The 22329-nt window shown below is 32.2% G+C and overlaps 2 protein-coding genes across 2 annotated transcripts; both read right to left on the bottom strand.

Moving 5' to 3' along the window:
• Window positions 1–5845: 5845 nt before the first annotated feature.
• LOC111420159 (nuclear pore complex protein Nup107) lies at window positions 5846–17289 on the bottom strand. The gene is made up of 3 exons (XM_071197307.1): window positions 16290–17289; window positions 6182–7699; window positions 5846–6075 (listed from the first exon to the last, which is right to left on the bottom strand). The coding sequence occupies exons 1-3, from the start codon at window positions 17214–17216 to the stop codon at window positions 5968–5970; spliced, it is 2553 nt and encodes an 850-aa protein (XP_071053408.1). The 5' UTR covers window positions 17217–17289; the 3' UTR covers window positions 5846–5967.
• A 1581-nt stretch (window positions 17290–18870) lies between these two features.
• LOC139430472 (zinc finger BED domain-containing protein 5-like) lies at window positions 18871–19875 on the bottom strand. The gene has a single exon (XM_071197525.1). It carries the CDS (start codon window positions 19873–19875, stop codon window positions 18871–18873), a length of 1005 nt encoding a protein of 334 aa, XP_071053626.1.
• Between the last annotated feature and the right edge of the window lie 2454 nt (window positions 19876–22329).

The following is a 22329-nucleotide window of genomic DNA, read 5'->3' as shown; positions in this document are numbered from 1 at the left end:
GTTGTATAAATCGCATTTTGAGATTAAATACATATTTTAATATTTGGTAGCTAAATACTTTTTTTAAGATTGTAATTAGAGACATGACAACCTAAATTTGATCTGCAAAAAGTGTTGCCTATACCACAGATTAGCAAAGAATTCGTATTTTCAAAACTTGCTAATGGAGAAAAAAACGATATTCCGAGCATGACATAGAAAAACTTTTAGAATAAAAGTTGTAGCAAATTTTATTCTTTACACATTGCTCTCTAACACTTTTGCTCTCGGATGCATCAATGTAGAGAAATATTCGAAAATATGAAAATTGGAAGAATTCAGTTTCACAAGTTAGTAATGGAAAAAGAAAACGATATTCCGAGCATGATACAGAAAAACTTTTAGAATAAAAGTTGTTACAAATTTTACCCTTTACAAATTGCTCTCTAACACGTTTGCTCTCAGATTCATCAATGTAGGGAAATATTCTAAAATATGAAAGTTGGAAGAATTCGTAGTTTCACAAATAGTTATTGGAAAAAACGGTATTCCGAGCATGATACAGAAAAACTTTTAGAATAAAAGTTGTAGCCAATTTTATTCTTTACACATTGCTCTCTAACACTTTTGCTCTCGGATGCATCAATATAGAGAAATATTCTAAAATATGAAAGTTGGAAGAATTCGTAGTTTCACAAATAGTTATTGGAAAAAACGGTATTCCGAGCATGATACAGAAAAACTTTTAGAATAAAAGTTGTAGCCAATTTTATTCTTTACACATTGCTCTCTAACACTTTTGCTCTCGGATGCATCAATATAGAGAAATATTCTAAAATATGAAAGTTGGAAGAATTCGTAGTTTCACAAATAGTTATTGGAAAAAACGGTATTCCGAGCATGATACAGAAAAACTTTTAGAATAAAAGTTGTAGCCAATTTTATTCTTTACACATTGCTCTCTAACACTTTTGCTCTCGGATGCATCAATGTAGAGAAATATTTTAAAATATGAAAGTTGGAAGAATTCGTAGTTTCACAAATGGTTGTTGGAAAAAAAACGGTATTCCGAGCATGATACAGAAAAACTTTTAGAATAAAAGATGTAGCAAATTTTACCCTTTACAAATTGTTCTCTAACACTTTTGCTCTCAGATGCATCAATGTAGAGAAATATTCTAAAATATGAAAATTGGAAGAATTCGTAGTTTCACAAGTTACTAATGGAAAAAGAAAACGATATTCTGAGCATGATACAGAAAAACTTTTAGAATAAAAGTTGTAGCAAATTTTACCCTTTACACATTACTTTCTAATACTTTTGCTCTCCGCTGCATCAATGTCGAGAAAGATTCGAAAATATGAAAATTGGAAGAATTCGTTATTTTACAAATTGCTAATGGAAAAAACGATATTCGGAGCATGATACAGAAAGACTTTTAGAATAAAAGTTGTAGCAAATTTTACCCTTTACAAATTGCTCTCTAACACTTTTGCTCTCAGATGCATCAATGTCGAGAAAAATTCTAAAATATGAAAATTGGAAGAATTAGTAGTTTCACAAGTTACTAACGAAAAAAAAACGATATTCCGAGCATGATACAGAAAGACTTTTAGAATAAAAGTTGTAGTAAATTTTACCCTTTACACATTGCTCTCTAATACTTTTGCTCTCCGCTGCATTAATGTCGAGAAAAATTCGAAAATATGAAAATTGGAAAAATTCGTTATTTTACAAATTGCTAATGGAAAAACGGTATTCCGAGCATGATACAGAAAAACTTTTACAAGAAAAATTGTAGCAAATTTTACCATTTACACATTGCTCTCTAACACTTTTGCTCTCAGATGCATCAATGTCGAGAAAAACTCTAAAATATGAAAATTGGAAGAATTCGTTATTTTACAAATTGCTAATGGAAAAAACGATATTCGGAGCATGATACAGAAAGACTTTTAGAATAAAAGTTGTAGCAAATTTTACCCTTTACAAATTGCTCTCTAACACTTTTGCTCTCAGATGCATCAATGTCGAGAAAAATTCTAAAATATGAAAATTGGAAGAATTAGTAGTTTCACAAGTTATAACGAAAAAAAAACGATATTCCGAGCATGATACAGAAAGACTTTTAGAATAAAAGTTGTAGTAAATTTTACCCTTTACACATTGCTCTCTAATACTTTTGCACTCCGCTGCATCAATGTCGAGAAAAATTCGAAAATATGAAAATTGGAAGAATTCGTTATTTTACAAATTGCTAATGGAAAAAACGATATTCGGAGCATGATACAGAAAGACTTTTAGAATAAAAGTTGTAGCAAATTTGACCCTTTACAAATTGCTCTCTAACACTTTTGCTCTCAGATGCATCAATGTCGAGAAAAATTCTAAAATATGAAAATTGGAAGAATTAGTAGTTTCACAAGTTACTAACGAAAAAAAAACGATATTCCGAGCATGATACAGAAAGACTTTTAGAATAAAAGTTGTAGTAAATTTTACCCTTTACACATTGCTCTCTAATACTTTTGCTCTCCGCTGCATCAATGTCGAGAAAAATTCGAAAATATGAAAATTGGAAAAATTCGTTATTTTACAAATTGCTAATGGAAAAAACGATATTCCGAGCATGGTACAGAAAAACTTTTACAAGAAAAATTGTAGCAAATTTTACCATTTACACATTGCTCTCTAACACTTTTGCTCTCAGATGCAGCAATATCGAGAAAAATTGTAAAATTTGAAAATTGGAAGAATTCGTAGTATCACAAGTGGTTATTGGAAAAAAAACGGTATTCCGAGCATGATACAGATAAACTTTTACAACAAAAGTTGTAACAAATTTTACCCTTTACACATTGCTCTCTAACACTTTTGCACTCAGATGCATCAATGTAGAGAAATATTCGAAAATATGAAAATTGGAAGAATTCGTAGTTTCACAAGTTACTAATGAAAAAGAAAAACGATATTCCGAGCATGATACAGAAAAACTTTTAGAATAAAAGTTGTAGCAAATTTTACTCTTTAGACATTGCTCTGTAACACTTTTGCTCTCAGATGCATCAATGTAGAGAAATATTCGAAAATATGAAAATTGGAAGAATTCGTAGTTTCACAAATTACTAATGGAAAAAAACGATATTTCGAGCATGATACAATTTTTTTGTAGCAAATTTTAACCTTTACACATTACTCTGTAACACTTTTGCTCTCAGATGCATCAATGTAGAGAAATATTCTAAAATATGAAAATTGGAAGAATTCGTCGTTTCACAAGTTACTAATGGAAAAAGAAAACGATATTCTGAGCATGATACAGAAAATGCTGAAATTGCTGACGTAGTTGATTAGGAGGTTATTGGATTCAAGATACGCAATTAACTGGTTATATAAAACTATTTCGAAAATTTTACACAAAACAGGTGTAATTGAAATTGGTCTCTAATTTGAGACCTCATTAATTGAACCGTTTTTGAAAACAGGCACCACTTCATTTATTTTTAAGCAATCTGGGAAAATATGAACAGCAATACATTGATTAATTAGCTTAGCTAAGGGAATAATAATTAAGTTTTGAATAACTTTTATGATATTCGGATTTAAACCATAAATATCTTTACTGGAAGTATTCTTAAGAGTAAAAATGACATTTCTCAAGTCGTTAAACGATATTTCATGAAAATTAAACTGCCCCGAAAAAAAATTAACATTATCCGAATATTCACTTTGTTGTAGTGGAATATTAGAAAGTAGTTCTTCCGCATTGTTGCAGAAGTAACTGTTGAAGTCATCCGCATTACATTCATTCACGCCATTAATAGCTCGCCTAGGGTTGTTGTTTTTGATAACATTCCGCTCAGCCCTCTGGGTATTTTTAGAATTAGTAATGTCTCTGCTATTTGCTAGTTTTTTATTTTTACGTATAATTTTACGATAGTGCCTTCTACAATTCTTCACACAGTCCCAAGGAATAAACTCCGGAAAGGATTTGCCTATACACTATGCTCTTGTTTTGAAATTTAAGCAATTTAAGTTGTCAAAATAACTAACAAAGTTAATAAATATTCAATTTGTAATAAAGTAAAACTGAAATGTTGCATGACTTATTAGATATTAATAATTTAACTATTTATTGGTCGTCGATTTAGCTAAATTGTTTGTTTTTAAATTCTTCAACATTCTCAATTTATCAACTCCTTTAGCAAATGATGTTTAAGCATATTTTTATTTACATTAAAAGCTATAGCAGTCAACCACCACTATTGAAGATGCTAATCCAGGAAAATGATGAAATTCTCACTTCAAAAATTTCCATTAGTTCAACTTTGTTAATGAGAATATCACAATACTCTGACACCAATAAGAATTTTATTAGCTACTTGAAACTGTAAATTAATATCATCAGCTATCTTGAAAATATCTACCAAATATCTATATTTGCAGCTATATTTGTTAGTATTAAATCCCCGCACGGTTATCGACCTCAGTGATAACATTATACTGACTGTGTCGAGGTATACCGCTGACTTAATTTACTTGGAGCCTCAAGGAGTCAAGACTTTCTTCTAATATCTAACGTGTCCTGAACATCAGCCTTAATATACGCAAAAACGTGATCGGCTGTATAAATATCCCTTTCAACCCCCCCCCCCCTCCACGAGGAAGAGATAATTCAATTGTGGTATACTAGAATCGGTAAATCGCCTTCATCGAATCGTTCGTAACCGCTGAATAAACCTTTATAGGTTTCCAGAAATTTGAATGTCACTAATTTGTTTTAAAATCGAAAACCTTCTATAAATATAATTTTGTCTAAGTCAGCAAAAGAAGTTTTTGATACATACTTTGCATGCTTGTAAAGATTTAATAGTTATATAATTATAATTGTATATCTAGTCACCTCATTAACAGTATTTACTCTTCTGCCATCAGTGGTGTGTAGTCTTCTACAATATAATCTGTTACAGAAAGTAGCTTTCTGCAAGAACTATATACTCTTCTATTAAGTATCTACTTCTTTGCCAGCAGCATTTAGTCTTCTACGAGTAGGATAAGATGCCGATAATGGAGAAAATTTTTACAACAGCATAACTAAGGCGACTAGTAAGCAAGTTCTCTCAATGATCTGAAAGAACTTGCTTGAACTGTTGCGGACGTTGAAAGAGTATCAATAAGTTTGAGGTTCCGCCAGTGGCGTAATTTTATGGCCGAAATTTCATTTCTTCGTCAACATATTAGTTACAAACTGATTCCTGATGTTTTTTTCAACCATCAGGAATGAAAATGTCGTGTTAATGAAAAAAATTGTTTCTGCAATGAGTGGCTTGCGATGGAAGAGACGGTTTCAGACGACGAACTCAGGATGTTTCGTCACTTGCAACACTGGCATCAGCTGAATGGCTAATATTATTTTAGGGTCCAATTCGATGTATAGGAATTTTATTCTAGCTGTGTAGAGGCCTCATCGTCATCTATAGTAGATCATTTTTCTCTTTCTGATTATGATGATTCAAACCTGATTATTCGACTGATGATGGATGTTTAAAATTCAGCAATTGAAAAAATATCAATTTTTTTGTTATTCTGTGTTTTGTAGTCTGAAACATTGTCGCCGGCCATAAAAGGTATAGAAGTAGGTAGTTTCTATTTGATGAGGTTGAGTGCTTAAACATATCCAAAATTTTGAGAACTTAACCCTCGCCTTAGTTGGTACCTAACTGCAATCTAGAAACTGTGCACATTTTACAGAAACATGTCAAAAAGCATAATTAATAAATGGGTTTTCTCATCTGTCCCAATAAATATATAGTGGGTGTTAACATAAGTATAATAACATTATAAATGTTATGAAAAAAATCAAAATAAAGATATTAAATTTTATTTAAAGTCATGAAATAATAATTGATTTAACAATTTTTATTAGAAAAATAGAAAGAAACTTATTACAAAAATTACACTCCTTAATACATTATTATGCACACTTTTTAATTGAAACCATCATTTCCCCAAGGATCCATCTTCGAATTTAACAAAGCAACAGACGCTTCAGAAAGTTTACGAAGAATTTCCCTCAAACTTTCCTTACTATAAACCTAAAAGAAAAAAGAAACAGTCTATTAATACTTATTTAGATAAATGTACATAAAGCAATATATTGTAAATCATTTAAAAAATTTTAATTTCAAGATAAATTCTTACCTTATATAATTGATACTTCTCAGATGCTAAAATATCAGCCAACCTTATACATTCACTAAGTAACCCTGATTCAAAAAGCACATTGTACAATAACAAAGTACATTCTGGAATACAAGTGGATCTTAAACGTTCAGCATTATTTACGCCACCTAACCAACCACCATCCGGGAAAAGCAAAACGTTATAAAGTAACGTTTTTGCTGATTTAGCAAGATGAGACATCGTCATTTTCCAACGCTCGATTTCCGCTTTATACTGAGATGTTTTATGTTGGTGTGCGACTTTTTCAGTTAAATGTGCGTTTTCAGGGATAGACTCGGGTTCAATTGGTTTCATTTTATAATGTTTAAACCATAAACTAAAAGCTTCTTGCGCGTCTAAATACGCCCTATAACACAAATGCTCTTTTAAAGAAATTTGTGTGTCTGATAAAGTTGACATAATCATTTCAGCTGAGTCTGGTGGGATTTTATTAAAAACCAATTGAGCTGCATCTAATTTTTTTAAAGCTAAGAACTTATGAATTAATGCATTACTTTGGATGATTGCCTCTAAGCGATCACTTTCATAAAAAAGTAACCAATCGATTGATGATATTTTGTATTCATCTCCTGGTGTTAATCTTTCTTGCAAACTCATATCAGTAAAATCAAATGGTCTTTCTATGATATTTTCCACGACAGTCTTTGTTATTAATGCTACGTTTAAGCCGCAATCTTCAGCATATTTTAAAGCAGTTCTCCTCTGTTCATCTGCAGTAATACCTTCGAGGAACCGACTGTATAAATCAACTTGTTTTTGCGTCCCTAATTTGCTAACATAAAATGCTACCAAACCAATGTCATCCATTGTACTTAATCGTTTAATATACATTTCTAAAACGTTTTCAGCAACATTTCTTTGAGGCGCTTGCCCAATTTGATCCAAAAACAATACTAAATGTGTTAAAAATCTTAAGAGATGAATAGAAGCATCCTCATTAAGATATTCCTCCAAAGCTACAAACATCTGGGGAATATCATCCAAAATCAAATATTTTATTATGATATAATCCGGTTTTTTAGCTTGTTCTTTAACATATTTACAATCCGACGTTTCTAAATGCGAAAAGACTTCGTTCAAAGACATCCTTTGATCCCAATAAAAATCTGGCAGACTTGTATAAGTTTTATTAACACAATCTCTTACTTCGGATTCAACCCGAATATCTATCATCACTTTAAGGTAGGCCCAGAGGTAATCTTCCCAGTTTTCACACACCGGAAGAATTTGTTTTAAATAACCACAATAAGTGGCTATAGAGGATCTTATGTAACGATTTAATTTATTGGAGTCACTATATTTAAATGACATTCGTTTCCATAAATCGCGATTATAATTTCCTTCAACTTCTTGCTCAGTTGAACAAATTGTTTCATTATAATTTCCAGATTCATCAACTTCGCGAGATGGATCGTGGAAGAGACGCCAACCTTCAAAAAGCGCAGCTTTCCATGCGTGACCACAATCAATACAATGCTAAAAATTAAATTTATTAAATAAATTAAAGAGGAAAAGTTAAAATTTAACCCTTTCAGGACCAAGCCGAATTTGGTAGCCATACCTCAGGGATCAGCACCGACGGCGATGCGTATCATGAGATTCTAGTCCTGTGATACTCACTATCAAGCAATAATGCATTTTACTGTTAGTAAGGTTTACTGTAAAGTCAGAACACAAGGAGATGGGCTGTCATATCTTGTCATAGCTTTTTAACATTGGCCTGGACAAGGTAATATGAGACGCAGAACTCCGAACATCTGGAACAATTTGCTGACGACATAGATATTATAGAAAGAACAGAAATCGTCTTTACAAGGTTGAAAACTGAGGCGGAAAAGATAAACTTTACAAAGGCCAAATATGTAGTGGCAAAGCCTGATTCGTGGCAATATACCAGAACATTTGAATGTTGGGGATGACAAGATAGAGACAGAAAGTTGCGTATATTTGGGATTCCCGATGAATAATAAAATGTTTGTCAGCAAGGAAACAAAGAAGAAGACAATCCAATCCAACAAATGCTTCCATTACCTATGGGAGGGAAACATGGACCTTAATGCAGAAAGACCAAACGGCATTAAAGAGATTCAAGAGGAGGTCGGTGTTACAACATCGAGTTGTATCTTCTATATTGCGAACCAGAGAGAGTTAAATTTATCAAAATGCAAAAGTTGAAATGGATTGGCCAGAATGGACTAAAAAGTACCACAAGAATTATTTTTGATAGCCGTGGACCTGTGAGCAGAAGATAGGTTTGCAGTTTGAAGAGACGATTTGTGGATGATGGAGGAGGACCTAAGAATACAGAAAGTCAGGGGGTGGAGACGATATGCGCGAGATGGACAAGTTTGGAAAGAACTGTTAAGCTGTGATGTAGATAAGCCTTGTACGACACTATATTTGTAATAAGCTTAATTACACATATAGTGTCGTCAAAAAAAGTGTTGGTGATAAAGTACTCAAACATCTCTAACGGATCTCATTGCAATAAATTGATCCTACATCCTGAATTAGTGCCGCCAAAATTATGAACAATACCGGCGCCACATTGCGAAAATAATCGAGTTGATCATGCAAAATTGTGCACTTATAAAATCGTACGGCATTAGTCTATGAGACACTTTTTATTTTGCGGTTAAAACGGTATGGTAAGATAAAACGGAATACCGCCGTTTTCTCAATAACGAGTAGACCCATCCACCTACTGATCGTTAAATTGGAATCATAGGATCTGTTATTCAGTGTTGTAAACCACAATAGTGAAATTACTGCAAGTATGTGAGAGAACCCACGTGCAACGAAAAAAGTGGGGTTGTACGAGTTTGTTTAGTGTTCGTTTCATGTCACATATTTTAGTTCTGACTGGAGACTAGGTAATAATAAGTGTACTCTCATAGTTATGGTGTTACTTCTACTTGTTGATCCTTAATTAAAAGTGTTATCATTGTATGAATCAAAAAAATAAAGATTTATTTTGAAATGCAGTTAGGTAAAACGGGATACCATGCGGTTGTCTAAAACACGATACTATCCCATATAACCCAACTCCTTTTATATTGATATAACTCAAAACATGCACTAAGCTGTGGAAAAAGTATTAGAGGGCAAAATGGGGAATCTCATGCAACTCTTAAGCTAGAGTTAAAAAAAATAACGGAAGGAAAGTTTAAACACAAAGAGATGTTGAAGAAAAAATTGGATCGCCACACACCAACATTCTCTCCAGAATAAAAGGAAGAGCTAGCGCAATATATTTTTTTATTGGAAGCACGATGGGTTACACACTAAATGACTTCAGAACTGTGGCGTTTGAATTGGCAAAGCGAAATCACATGGACCATCATCGATTCAATCAGAACAAGAAGGAAAGTTTTGGTTATACAGGTGTTTCTGTAAGTCAGTGTTTCACAAAGTGTGGTACGCGTACCCCCAGAGCTACGGAAGAGTTTGGTGGGGGTACGCGTTGCACCTCAGTTTGATGGGGATATGCACTGCAACATACTGAACTGCGCCACGCAATAACCAGAAATGCCACGGAGGTGGATTTGTTTAATGTTGGCGGCATCTCGTTTTATGACCAAGATTTAAAATCCGCCATCTTATAGCGAGGAACCATAGGCGCGATGAACGCACAATGAATGAGAGAGACAACTTAATTTGCCACCAATAGCAGCAATACCTTGCTTCCTCGCAACAATGTGGCGTCAGATTTGGCGGGATACCGGCATCGGCAGTGTCACTTTTTGTTATTTTGTGGTGGCGCCTAATTCTAAGTTCTCGTGACTCAAGTCCAGACAGTTTTGTGAGGCATGAGATGGTCGCATGTGACACGGCGTGAATATGATGAATAATGTGACACCGCACTTCGTTACAGAGACAACTTACTTCGTTAATACTTAGTGGCTTTGTAGCTTTTGTGCGATTTTTCTTATAGGAAAGGTTTGTTATATGCTTTAGTAAGTCCCACTGATTTTGATTATTTTTATAAAATATAGTCATTTTTATCCCTAACATAGATTATAGATCGCTGGTTGAAATCTGGAATTACTACACCGAAAGAATGTAATGATTATGGGAAGTAGTCATACGCAACTTCTTTTTCATGCCGATGTTCGTTGGCTATCTCAAAGAAAAATTCTAAATCGATTGTTTGAACTGAGACATGAACTTCAATGGTTTCTTAATGATAGATTTAAGTTGAGAAATTGTTTACATGACTGGAAATGGCTTTGTAACCTAGCATACTTAGCAGACATATTCTCTTTTAATTTGCCTCAACATATCGTTACAAGGCAAAGAAATTTCATTGTTTCACGTTCAAGATAAAGTGAACATTGCCATCGCAAAACTTAATTTATGGCAAAAGAGAGTTGGTAATTAGTGATAGGTAAATATTTGGTAGGTTACTATGTAGTGTCATTAATCTGCAAATATTGCGGAAAAAGGTACTTTGGCAATGTAAATAAACTTACAAACCATAATTTAACAAATGTTTTAAATGTCCTGCTATGGTAAAAAATAAAAATAAATCAAAACTTCCAAAAGGCACTGGAAATCAGTTATTGATTGTTGAAACATTGATGACCACACCCAACACTCAAAGTCAAACTTCCTCGACTTGTTTTCAAAAAAGAAGTGCACGAGAAACGCAAGCAGTTTTGGATTCATACCTTGCCATATATGTAACCCAACCGCGACCCACCTTTCCATTACCAAAGAGAAAGCAAATTTCAATCACTTTTCTGGACAGAGAATATAACTTTATAAATATCAATTTCGTTATTACAAAACCTGAGCTGTTCTTTGTCGAATTTTTGCTAATCAAAGCAAATAGACATACTTCGGAATACATTAGAGACGAAATGGGGAAAATATTAGAAAAATATGGACCAGCCAACAAATTTTTTGTAGTGATTGGTGATAACGCAGCCAATATGACAAAAGCGTTTAGGCTACTTAAAGAAATATATCCTCACTTGGTACCTTTAGGATGTTTGGCACACACACTGCATCTTTTATGCAATAATATTTTAAGTTCTCCCACAATCAAACAATGTATTGTCCAAATATCCGATGTTATAAAAGGAGTGAAAAATGTTCAAGTTTCGTCTGCTTTATTATCCGAAATGAATAGCAACATAAGCCTTAAATTACCTTGCAAGCAGTATTATATTCAGCAAAATTGCTGTTCGTATTTTGTCAGCACCAGTCACATCAGCAGCAACTGAAAGATCATTCGGTACTTTCAGCTGGATACACAGTAACAGGCGCAATCGTCTTGAAAGTGAAAGAGGAGGAAAGCTGACGCATATTGCGTACAATTGGAAATTAAACTATCAAGTAAAAATGGCAAAGAATCTGATGCAGACAGAGACAATGATAACGTGAAATAGAGAAATTTTTTTGAAATTTGTGACTGATTCAGAATCTCATTCTGAAGCAGAATCAGAAGATCGGTAGATTTTAAAATAGCTTTTTGTGAATATTAAAATAAAGATCAATACCTAAATATTATAGATGTCTACATTTTTAATGTTTTATTTTGTTACGTTATTATTTTTGTTGTTGTCTTTACTTATTTAAGCAACAGAAACTCGAAATTATTACTTATTTTAGGTATATATCTGATAAATACCACAAATATTAAAAACCGGGTAAATTCCCTTCACTATTCGTAATGGAGAAGTAAACTCTAAAATTGATGCTGATACTCTGAAATGCATAACACGGCATTTGAAGAGATTGTAAGTGGGCTTGAAAAACTATTGGTGAAATTCTTGAAAAATAAACAGAAGAATGCAACATGTGTATCCGGTTTTAACAGAAAAAGTTCTGAAATACATTTTGCCTTTTCCAACTTCATATTTATGTGAAGTTGCTTTTTCAGCATTTGTAGACATTAAGTCGAAAAAAAGGAACAGACTATTGGACGTGGAACCGCATTTCAAATTAAAATTAACAACCAGGGACCCAAATTATGACGATCTATCTGCTCAACACAAACAATTTCATCCTTTTCATTGATCTAAATTGTTATAATACGAGCCCTAACAACTATATATTGGGACATAATAGAATTTATATGTAATTAACAACAATTAAACAGATTATTTTGTTTTAATACATTTTTCAAATTAATATCATTTAATTAGACAATTAACAACAATTTTATCTAATGAACAACAAAATAAAAAAACAAAATACATATCCTATTACTTCTAATTAAACTAGAAAAATGTAAATTTTGCCTGACAACTAAATATTGGGCATTACACGATTTGTATTTCTAATATGGAGTAACATTGCTGTTAGATTTTATAATCGCTTGACTGTAGTATTGATTGATATTTTGCGGCGTTCACGGTGCCATCAATAAATTCAAAGCATCCTTATCCTGAAGCTGTCATACAGCCCCAAATGATTATTCCCTTCGGAAATTTTACACAACGTTTTAAACAATCTTTATGAAATGTCTCATGTTTATTGCAAATTTCGATTCATCGCTGAATATTATCCTGGAAAAGTCTGCTGCTGACCAAGACAGTTTAGATTTTGCCCATGTGAGCCTGGCTTTCTGTTGTTTTTCTGTTAACAGTGGTTTTTCTTTTGCTTATAAAACAACAATTTTCTAAAAGCGACATTTTTTAATTATTGCTTGTAAGTAAACCTCGTAAAACTTTAATCCACTTTTAAGAATCCATTTGCGACAGCATTCCCTTGATATATTTAATCCAGTTTCATTATTCCATTCAGCGGTAACTTGTCTTAAAATATTTCTTCGTCCTTTTTTGCAGATTTTTACAAGTATTCTTTTATTTCTATCAGAAACTAACATTCTACGACCAGAACTTTTACCTTTTTTCCTAAAATTTGCCCAGTTTCTCCATAATGTTTAATTACTTTCCACGCTGTGCTTTTAGGAATATTAAGTTCGTCTGCTTTTTCACGTATTGTTTTATTGTGGCAATAATTTTTAATCACTAATTCACAGATTTTTGACTCTGTACAGATACAACGCACCATTTTAATTGATAAATACAGACTTACTCAACAGCAATAATGTTACAAGCTTTAGAACAAACCGGCAATTTAACATTTCATTTTACGTTATTTCCACAGTTTACTTATCTTAATTTGTTCCATTTTTATGGAAGTTACTTTGCATTCCCAATATTCCGTCCCAATATTAAGTTGTCAGGTAAAATATACATTTTTCTACTTTAATTAGAAGCAATAGGGTATATATTTTGTTTTTTGTGTTGTTCATTAGACAAAATTGTTGTTAATTATACAGGGTGATTCACATAAGAACCGACACAGAACAGGGACATGTAGAGGACAATAAATTAAGACGATTTAACATAACTTATCTCTATACTAAGTTGTACCCCTGAGGAGTTATAGGCCTTCAAAGTTGGGTCTTAAATTTTTAAAACATCGAATATCTTCGTAATACATTAAGTTAGAAAAACCAAATTTGGTATACGTTATGAGTGTACCGAGGGTATTAATTGGTAGCAAGTTGAGACCAATTAACGCATTTGAAAGGGTTGATTACGGGTGATGGTCTCCTAAATTTTGACAGATTTTTTTAACCTTTTGGTGGATTTAACACATTATTACCTGATTTCATGTGGAATTTAATTCTAAAACTTTTTCTACTCTTATTATTTTTTAAAAAACATTGTCGTTTTCATAAAAAACTCAAATAATCATCGAAAATTCAGTAGTCGGCTGTGAAATTGTACGTCAAACTTGACAAATAGGTTATAAAACCTTGTCGTCAAATAACTTTATAACCTATTTGTCAAGTTTGACGTACAATTTCATAGCCGACTACTGAATTTTCGCTTATTTTAAGCAACATTACGAAATACGTGGGTTTAGTTATTTAATTTTTCTATGAAAACGACGAAGTTTTTTAAAAAATAATAAGAGTAATAAAAGTTTTAGAATTAAATTCCACATTAAATGAAGTAGTAATGTATTATATCGGCCAAAGAATTAAAAAAGTCTGTCCAAATTTAGGGTACCATCACCTTTAATCAACCCTTTGAAATGCTTCAATTGAGTTCAATTTGCTACCAATTAATACCCTTGGTACACTCATAACGTATACCAAATTTGGTTTTTCTAGCTTAATGTATTACGAAGATATTGAACTTTTTAAAAATCTATGAGCCAACTTTGAAGGCCTATAATTCCTCAGGTGTACAACTTAGTATAGAGGTAAGTTACGTTAAATCATCTTAATTTATTGTCCTCTACATGTCCCTGCTCTGTGTCGATTCTTATGTGAATCACCCTGTATAATCAAATGATATTAATCTGAAAAAATTATTAAACTGTTTAATTATTGTTAATTATATACACATATTTTATTTTGTCCCAATATATAGTTGTTAGGGTTCGTATAACTTTTACTATACTTATATTATGAATAATTTAATTTTTCGTTTATTATTATTTTGTGTATGTACCAAAAAAAGAAAAAAATAGTTTGGAACGGATAGTGATTTTGCGAAAAGCCGGATACCGGATATTCGGCATCCCCTTCGGCCGGATATCTGGTTATCCGGCATATCTATCTGACCATTATGGTTATAATTTCTGGTACATTTCTGAAGTGATACCCTATATTGCCACATTATTGCGATATTTGAATAAAAATGAAATTATAAGAAAGCTGATAAGATATGTCAACATATTTGGATCAAAGATACAAAATGAATTTTTTTGATGCTGAAAATTTTATCAAAACTTCAAAACTTAATCGGCGAAAATTGTAAAATTCGAAAAAATTGTCGATCATATCAAAAATTTATTTCTCAAGAACTGAAAGTGATTTTTCAAAACGGCTAGTTGCATCAAAAAGACGATACTTTAATTAATAATTGGTGATATTTCCACAAGGATCTTTCAAGAAGTTAATTTTATAGCGAGTTTTGAAAATTATCGATGAAAATTGCAACATCGAAAATTTTATCAAAATTTCAAATATTGTTTTCTCAAAAATTAAAAGTTATTTTTTAAAACGGTTTTTGTTGATTGGAAAGAGGACACTTTTATTAACATTTTGGGAAATTTTCATACTTATATTCCAAGAAATTGATTTTATACGAATTTTTAAAACTTAATCGGCGAAAATTGCAAAATTCGAAATAATTGTCGATTATTTCAAAAATTTATTTCTCAAGAATTAAAAATGATTTTTCAAAACGGCTTTTTGCATTAAAAAGAGGATACTTTAATTAATAATTGGTGATATTTCCACAAGGATCCTTCAAGAAATTAATTTTATAGCGAATTTTAAATTATCGATGAAAATTGCAACATCGAACATTTTATCAAAACTTCAAATATTGTTCAATGTGTTGGTTCATTGGAAAGAGAACACTTTTATTAACATTTTGGGTAATTTTCATACTCATATTCCAAGAACTGGATTTTATACGAATTTTTAAAACTTAAACGGCGAAAATTCGATTTTTGCATTAAAAAGAGGATACTTTAATTAATAATCGAAAGTGATAACAGTGACAGTTCTGTTAGTAATGAATGTGATGATGAATTATAAGCGAAGAGAAGAAAACTAGATGAAACTGCATAAGAGATTTTATATATCTTATTGGGATTATTACAATGAGGTTGCTAATGATAAATAAAGTTGTATTCAGTGAAAAATGTCCTATTGGGGTTGAACTTGATTATTATTTGCAGTGTCCAACACCTAAAAGAGATACTAATTTCTAGTCATTGTGAATAGTGGAGTAAAAAAAAAAAATATATTTTGATTGTTACTAAGCCTTGGTACTCAGCCTTACGAAAATTATAGAAGGGGTACATATGGCATACATGCAGTCATGGCATAATTTTAATCACAAATAAAAATACAAATTTTAAGAAAAAAGCTAAAAGATGCAAGCTCTATTTCAAAATATTTTCATTAACCATAGTCCTTATCACTTTTATTCCAGTATTTGTGATTAAAATTATGCCATAACTTACAGAAACAACCAGTATGTATATACGGTCTTGGTCCTTAAAGGGTTAAAGAAAATATTACCTTTTGTGCATCATCTAAATTACCACATCGAATTAAATGAAAGATTCTTTTACAAAGTGCCTTTTCGTCTTGCTCATCTAATTCATGTAAAGGTTTATTTTCATATGTAGGAGCATCTGGATGCAATGATTTAACAATTTCTCTTTTACTAACAAATGCAATAGTATCTTTTGATTGTAATTGATGCAGAGTGTTTTCCCAACCGACTGTAATATCGGTGTAATAAAAATCAACAGGAGTAGCTAATTTAGCGTTATTCTCTAACCAATCAATAACCAATTGGCTCTCTCTAACTAAATTATCTCTTTTAAACAAATTCTCCACACAACGTTTTTCGCTCAAACCAAAATATTGATCGATATCTTGCTCTTCTTCTCTCAAGTATGCAGTAGCCAGTCGATCTTGGTATAAAATATGAATTAATCTCCATGTATTTCCTTCATTTCTCAACCATAACTCTTCCGGATCAATGTGTCTGACTGAAACTTGTGCTTTTAATCCTTCAACAACTTTTAAAGCGTCAGCACAGCATCTCCCAAGATCAGAAATTGTCTCAAGAACATCTTGACTTCCAGAATAGCTTTGTAAAATCTCCGAAAACTCAATGTGTAATAAATCGAAAGCATTTTTCCATGGTTCTTTAGTACGAATAACTGTTCCCTTCAATGATTCATTCAACGAAACAGTGTTAAAAATCTTGCTAGAACTATGATAAATAAGTGTGTCATTCACAAACGTACAGTTTGGCTCAGTTTGAGAATTTTGTTGTAAAAATAATATTTCATCAGGTGATAAAGTTAAGGATAAACTTAGGCTTTTTGCAGCGTCTTTCTTTAATTTAAACACACTGGGACGTAACACACTCGTTCCTGGAACACTTAGCGAATCTTCTAAAAACCGAACAGAACGATTTGAAATGTTTTCCATGGTTGTTTTTGGCGGATTTAACACATTATGAGAGGTTATGAGCGTTATTTTAACCGGCTGTTTGTGGGTTTTAGCGACATCTATTAATTATATAGAAAGGATAAGTTTGTCTGTGGCGACATCTATTACAGTAATTTAATATTACACGTTAATGTCAAATTTAAATTGGGTAATTATTTTAATAAATATGTATTTTTTATTATAAATAAAATGAAAGAGCCTCTACACCTCAATTTTTAATTAGGATCGATCTTATTTATGTATTAGTTATCTCTTGAAACAAGAGATAAAAATTAAAATAACAAATACAAATTTTAAAATTTTCTAGATGTTACACTAAATATTAAGTTTAACGACCAACAATTTTACGTTATACTTATTAATTGATGGTTCGGACAAGCCGAGCCCTCACCTCTTCTGCTAAGATGAACTCTGATCGTTTATTTCTACAATTAGTAAAACATTGCCACAATGCAGAGGAAGCTATGGAACGCACCTACTAAATCCATAGATCAGTGTTTCTCAAAGTTTTTTCTCTCGCGGCATATTTTCGAAAAAAATTTTTATTGAGGGCACACCAACTTTAAAAAAATTACTTTTAACTATAAATAAATAAATAGAAAAGAATTTAAAAGAAAGATTTATTATAATATGAATATAAGAACAATATAGAAACATTTCCTATAATAAAATAAAAAATGAGTAATAATTAATAGTATAAATACAAAATAAAGAAACCTGTAATAAACATGTATTTTAGTGAGAAATATGTGATTGACGATGTTTTGTTATCTCTTCTATATTTGGTTTTATTGTTGAGAGAGCAACTCTCAATTCGTCCTCAACATTTTTCAATTGTGATCGTTTATTATTTTTTATGGTTGTTAATGTTGAAAATCCTAATTCGCACAAATAGGATGCTGAAAACTGGAGCAAAATACTTATTGCTCTTTTAAATAATTTTGGATATTCATCATGAATTGATATCCAAAATGTATCGAGTGGAAGTTCTGAATATTTTAATTTTAATGTTCGGTCAGATGAGAGGGAGATTAGTTCTTCCTCCTCTTCAAGACAAAGATTGCTGTCTGACGTATTACCAGTAAAAGGGTTTCGAATCCAGTCATGTTTTTCTATATGGATGGATGGAAAATATTTGGCAACTGCTTGCTGAAGAGTGTCTAAATGACTTTTCACCAAAGGTGCCAGTAAATTTCTCTTAGCGTCAGGAATTTTGGCAAACATCTCTAAATTGTTCTCGCCGACTTTTTTTGACCATAAGCATAACTTATTACTAAATGCAGTTAATTTGTCCGTTGATGTTAAAATATTTTCGTGTCGTCCTTGCAAACTTGAATTTAAATGGTTAAGATGTGAAAAGATATGTTCTAGGTAAGCCAGCTTTGCACACCACAATTCATTGCTCAAACAGTCATAAAATTGTTGTGTTTTCAAAATTCTTCTTTTCTCCTTTTCTCCCATAGTCGTTTCTTCTTTAAAGAATACACAAAGTTCTTCTCTTAACTCATACACACGAGCTAAAACTCGTCCTCTAGAAAGCCATCGAACTTCACTATGCAATAATAAGCAATTGTAATTAGCTTCCATGCTGTCACATAATTCTGTGAATAACCGTGATTTTAATGGTCTGCTTTTAATATAATTGACTATTTTTATCACATCTTCCAAAACAGATATTAGTTCCGTAGGAAGAGTTTTGGCTACTAAAGCTTCTCGATGTATAATACACACGATGAGTAGTAATAATATCAGCATTTTTTTGTTTCGCGTACGTCCAGAACCCTTTCTCATTACCGACCATTGCAGGAGCACCGTCTGTACAAATTCCTGTACAAAAGTTCCAGGAGAAATTGGAATTTTTGAAAAAATTGTCGACGCAATCAAATATTTCTTTACCCGTTGTCCTCCCCGACAATTCTTGACAAAATAAAAATTGATTTATAATTGAATCCCCGTTAATTAAGCGTACAAATCCCATTAATTGTGCTTTTCCGCTAATGTCTGTTGATTCATCTATTTGTAGGGCAAATATTTTATTGTTAAGTTTTTGGTGAACATTTTTTGCTATGTTTTCCGACATATCAGCAATTCGTCGACTAATGGTGTCGTTGGAGAGAGGGATTTTGTTTATTTCAGTTTCTGCTTCTTTCCCTAACATACATTTCACCATTATTCGACAAGCAGGGCCAATTAACGTTTCTCCAATTGAATGAGGTTTCATCTTCTGTGCAATAAGTTGGGCTACCTCGTAAGACGCAATTTGTGCTTTATCTGACAACCTTACTGCTTTTTCGAATTTTTGGGATTGTTTGGCACTATTAGTTATTAATCGTTCAAAATAATTTTTGTATTTGGACACCAAACTTGGGTGAACTTTTTCCAAATGCCGTTTTAGTTTGCTAGGAACCATTGCTCCGTTTGTTTTTGTATTCCCACAAACCACACATAAAGGCAATGGGGTATCTACGCTTCCTGTCCATGTAAAACCATAATTAAGGTAATCTTCACTATACTTTCTTGAATTAATTTTCGCCTTTTTTGCCGGAGGTTCATCCATGCTGGAACTACTACTAAAATTAGCCTCGTCAGCAGCTGTAGTGGATGCACTATTAACAGTTAAAAATTTTCTTAAATCCATTTCAAGCTAAAAAGAATATGTTAAAATTTATTAATTCTAATTATTATTATTTCATTAATTTTAAAATTTTATTATAAATTTTTGCTTATTGACTATTAGTACATACAAGATTCCGATATAAATCCGATACCCCTCATCTGTTTTCGTGATAAAATATATATATTTTTTTACAATAAAATGTATAAATAACGGACACCTAGACTATATTAATATTTTAAGTAAATTGGATAATTACATTATTTGTCAAAAATCTGCAAACTCTATAACAGTTCTAAGTTATAAAACATGTAAATTTCGTTAAGATCGCATTTATGTTATTAATATAAACAATTAAGTAAATAAATAATCTTACCTTATTTTTCCTGAGAAATCCTAATTATTCAATAAATAGCACGAAAACACAATAACAATTGAATAACATAAAGAAAAGCCCAAAACCCTTCCAAAACGTTTTACAGTCCTAGAGGACCTAACCTAGAGAGGATATACAGTATTTTCGGGGAATAACCTAATACCCTTGTTTATAGATATACATGTATATAAACGCTTTACCGATGGTTTTTCGGAAACTTCCTCTTTAGTCAATAGATGGCTTTACGAGAGTACGGCGCACAGTAGAAATTTAATTTAAATTAATAAATTTAAAAGACTTTCAAAATTTCGCGGCACACTTTAAGATATTCACGGCACACTAATGTGCCGCGGCACACCTTTTGAGAAACACTGCCATAGATACTGGACATAAGACCACCAAACCCTGGATCTCAACATATTGTTAAATGAGTTCAGATCAATCGGCTAAGTTTAACCTAAACTTCTTCAACTAGACACAAAGATTGACTTAATTAAGTCAACTCAACCCAACCCGTTAGTGTCTAGTTGAAGACTCAATTGAGTCTTTGAGTGATTTTGAAGTCAGTCTGGGAGTCCGAGACAGAGTTCAGCGAATTGAGTCTTGGCGTTATTTTGAAGTCAATCTTGGAGTCCGAGACGGAGTTCAAAGTTCCAGTGATGGAAGAAACTTACAGATGCAGAAGAAGAGTGTTTATGAGTTGGAGTTGGAATTCCTAGGGTGGAGTTCAGTGGAAGGGTTAATAAGAGATAAAAATAATCGAGACTAGAAAGGGAGAAGAAGATCGTTGATCAAAAGAAGCCCGTTCCAACGATGATCTTCATCATTACTCACAAACAACAACTTTATGAGTAATTTTATGTAACCATTGTACTAATTGCTTACGGTCTACTTTGTTTGGTATGTTTTTTGATAGTATTGATAATTAAAGGAAAGATTAATAATTAAATTTTCTTTTATTTCTATTTTTTTTGGTCAATGTCAATAATTGCGTGACAAATTCTAATTTGTCGCATACGCATTGCACACCCACACATCAAAGTAAGAGCCGCTCATTACAATATTGTGTAGAAACCTTCATTTTAAAGAGTTGGTTTTAGAGGTTTTAGAGAGAGACTTGATATGCCTTATTGAATATTCTGCCTCCGCTTTCTAGATCACCAATTGTATATTGCAGAACTAGATTGAACTATAACGTTGATAATGCATCGCTTTGTCTAACGCCATTATTAATGGCAAATGGTTCCGACTGATGTCTAGAAAATTGATACTACTATTATACAAAATGATAATAAGACCGGTTGTCACAAATAGAAGCGAGGTCTGGTCATTTACAACAAAAGATGAGAATAGCCTAATGATATTTCAAAGAAAATATGACGAAGAGTTAATGGAACGTAATTAACTCGTGATAATGAAAAATTAAACAACCTTGTTGAAAGAGAAATCATTGTTAGGTTTGCTAAAGTTCAAAGAATAAGATGGATTGGACACATCTTAAGAATGAGTGAAATAGGGGAAGATCTAGAATGAGATAGATAGACGCTGTGACTAACGACATAAAAAAACTGCGCATTCAAAATAGACTAGAGTGAAACATAGATTGAAACATTTATTTTAGAAGTTTTGCCGGATTCGTTGTTTTTTCTTTATATGTATAATTGTAGATAGAATGATCTAGTGGTGGAACGGATATCCGGCAACTACCCGGTATCCGGCCAGATACCGGATTGTTACCAAATAAAAACCTATTACTTAGTACTCCAGCAGTCACAGGAATTAGTATCTCTTTTAGGTGTTGGACACTGCAGATAATGACCAAGTTCAACCCCAATAGGACTTTTTGCATTGAATACAACTTTATTTATATCAGGTTTGTCTTTAGCAACCTCATTGTAACAATCCCAATGCGATATATAAAATCTCTTGTTGCAGTTTCGTCTAGTTTAATTCTCTTCGCTTGTAATTTATCACCACATTCATTACTAACAGAACTGTCGCTGTTATCACTTTCGATTATTAATTAAAGCATCCTCTTCTTAATGCAACAAGCCGTTTTGAAAAATCACTTTTAGTTTTTGAGAGATACATTTTTGAAATGA

This window comes from Onthophagus taurus, chromosome 7 (assembly GCF_036711975.1).
Source record: "Onthophagus taurus isolate NC chromosome 7, IU_Otau_3.0, whole genome shotgun sequence".
NCBI lineage: Eukaryota > Metazoa > Arthropoda > Insecta > Coleoptera > Scarabaeidae > Onthophagus > Onthophagus taurus.
This window is presented reverse-complemented; position numbering and strand designations above follow the sequence as displayed.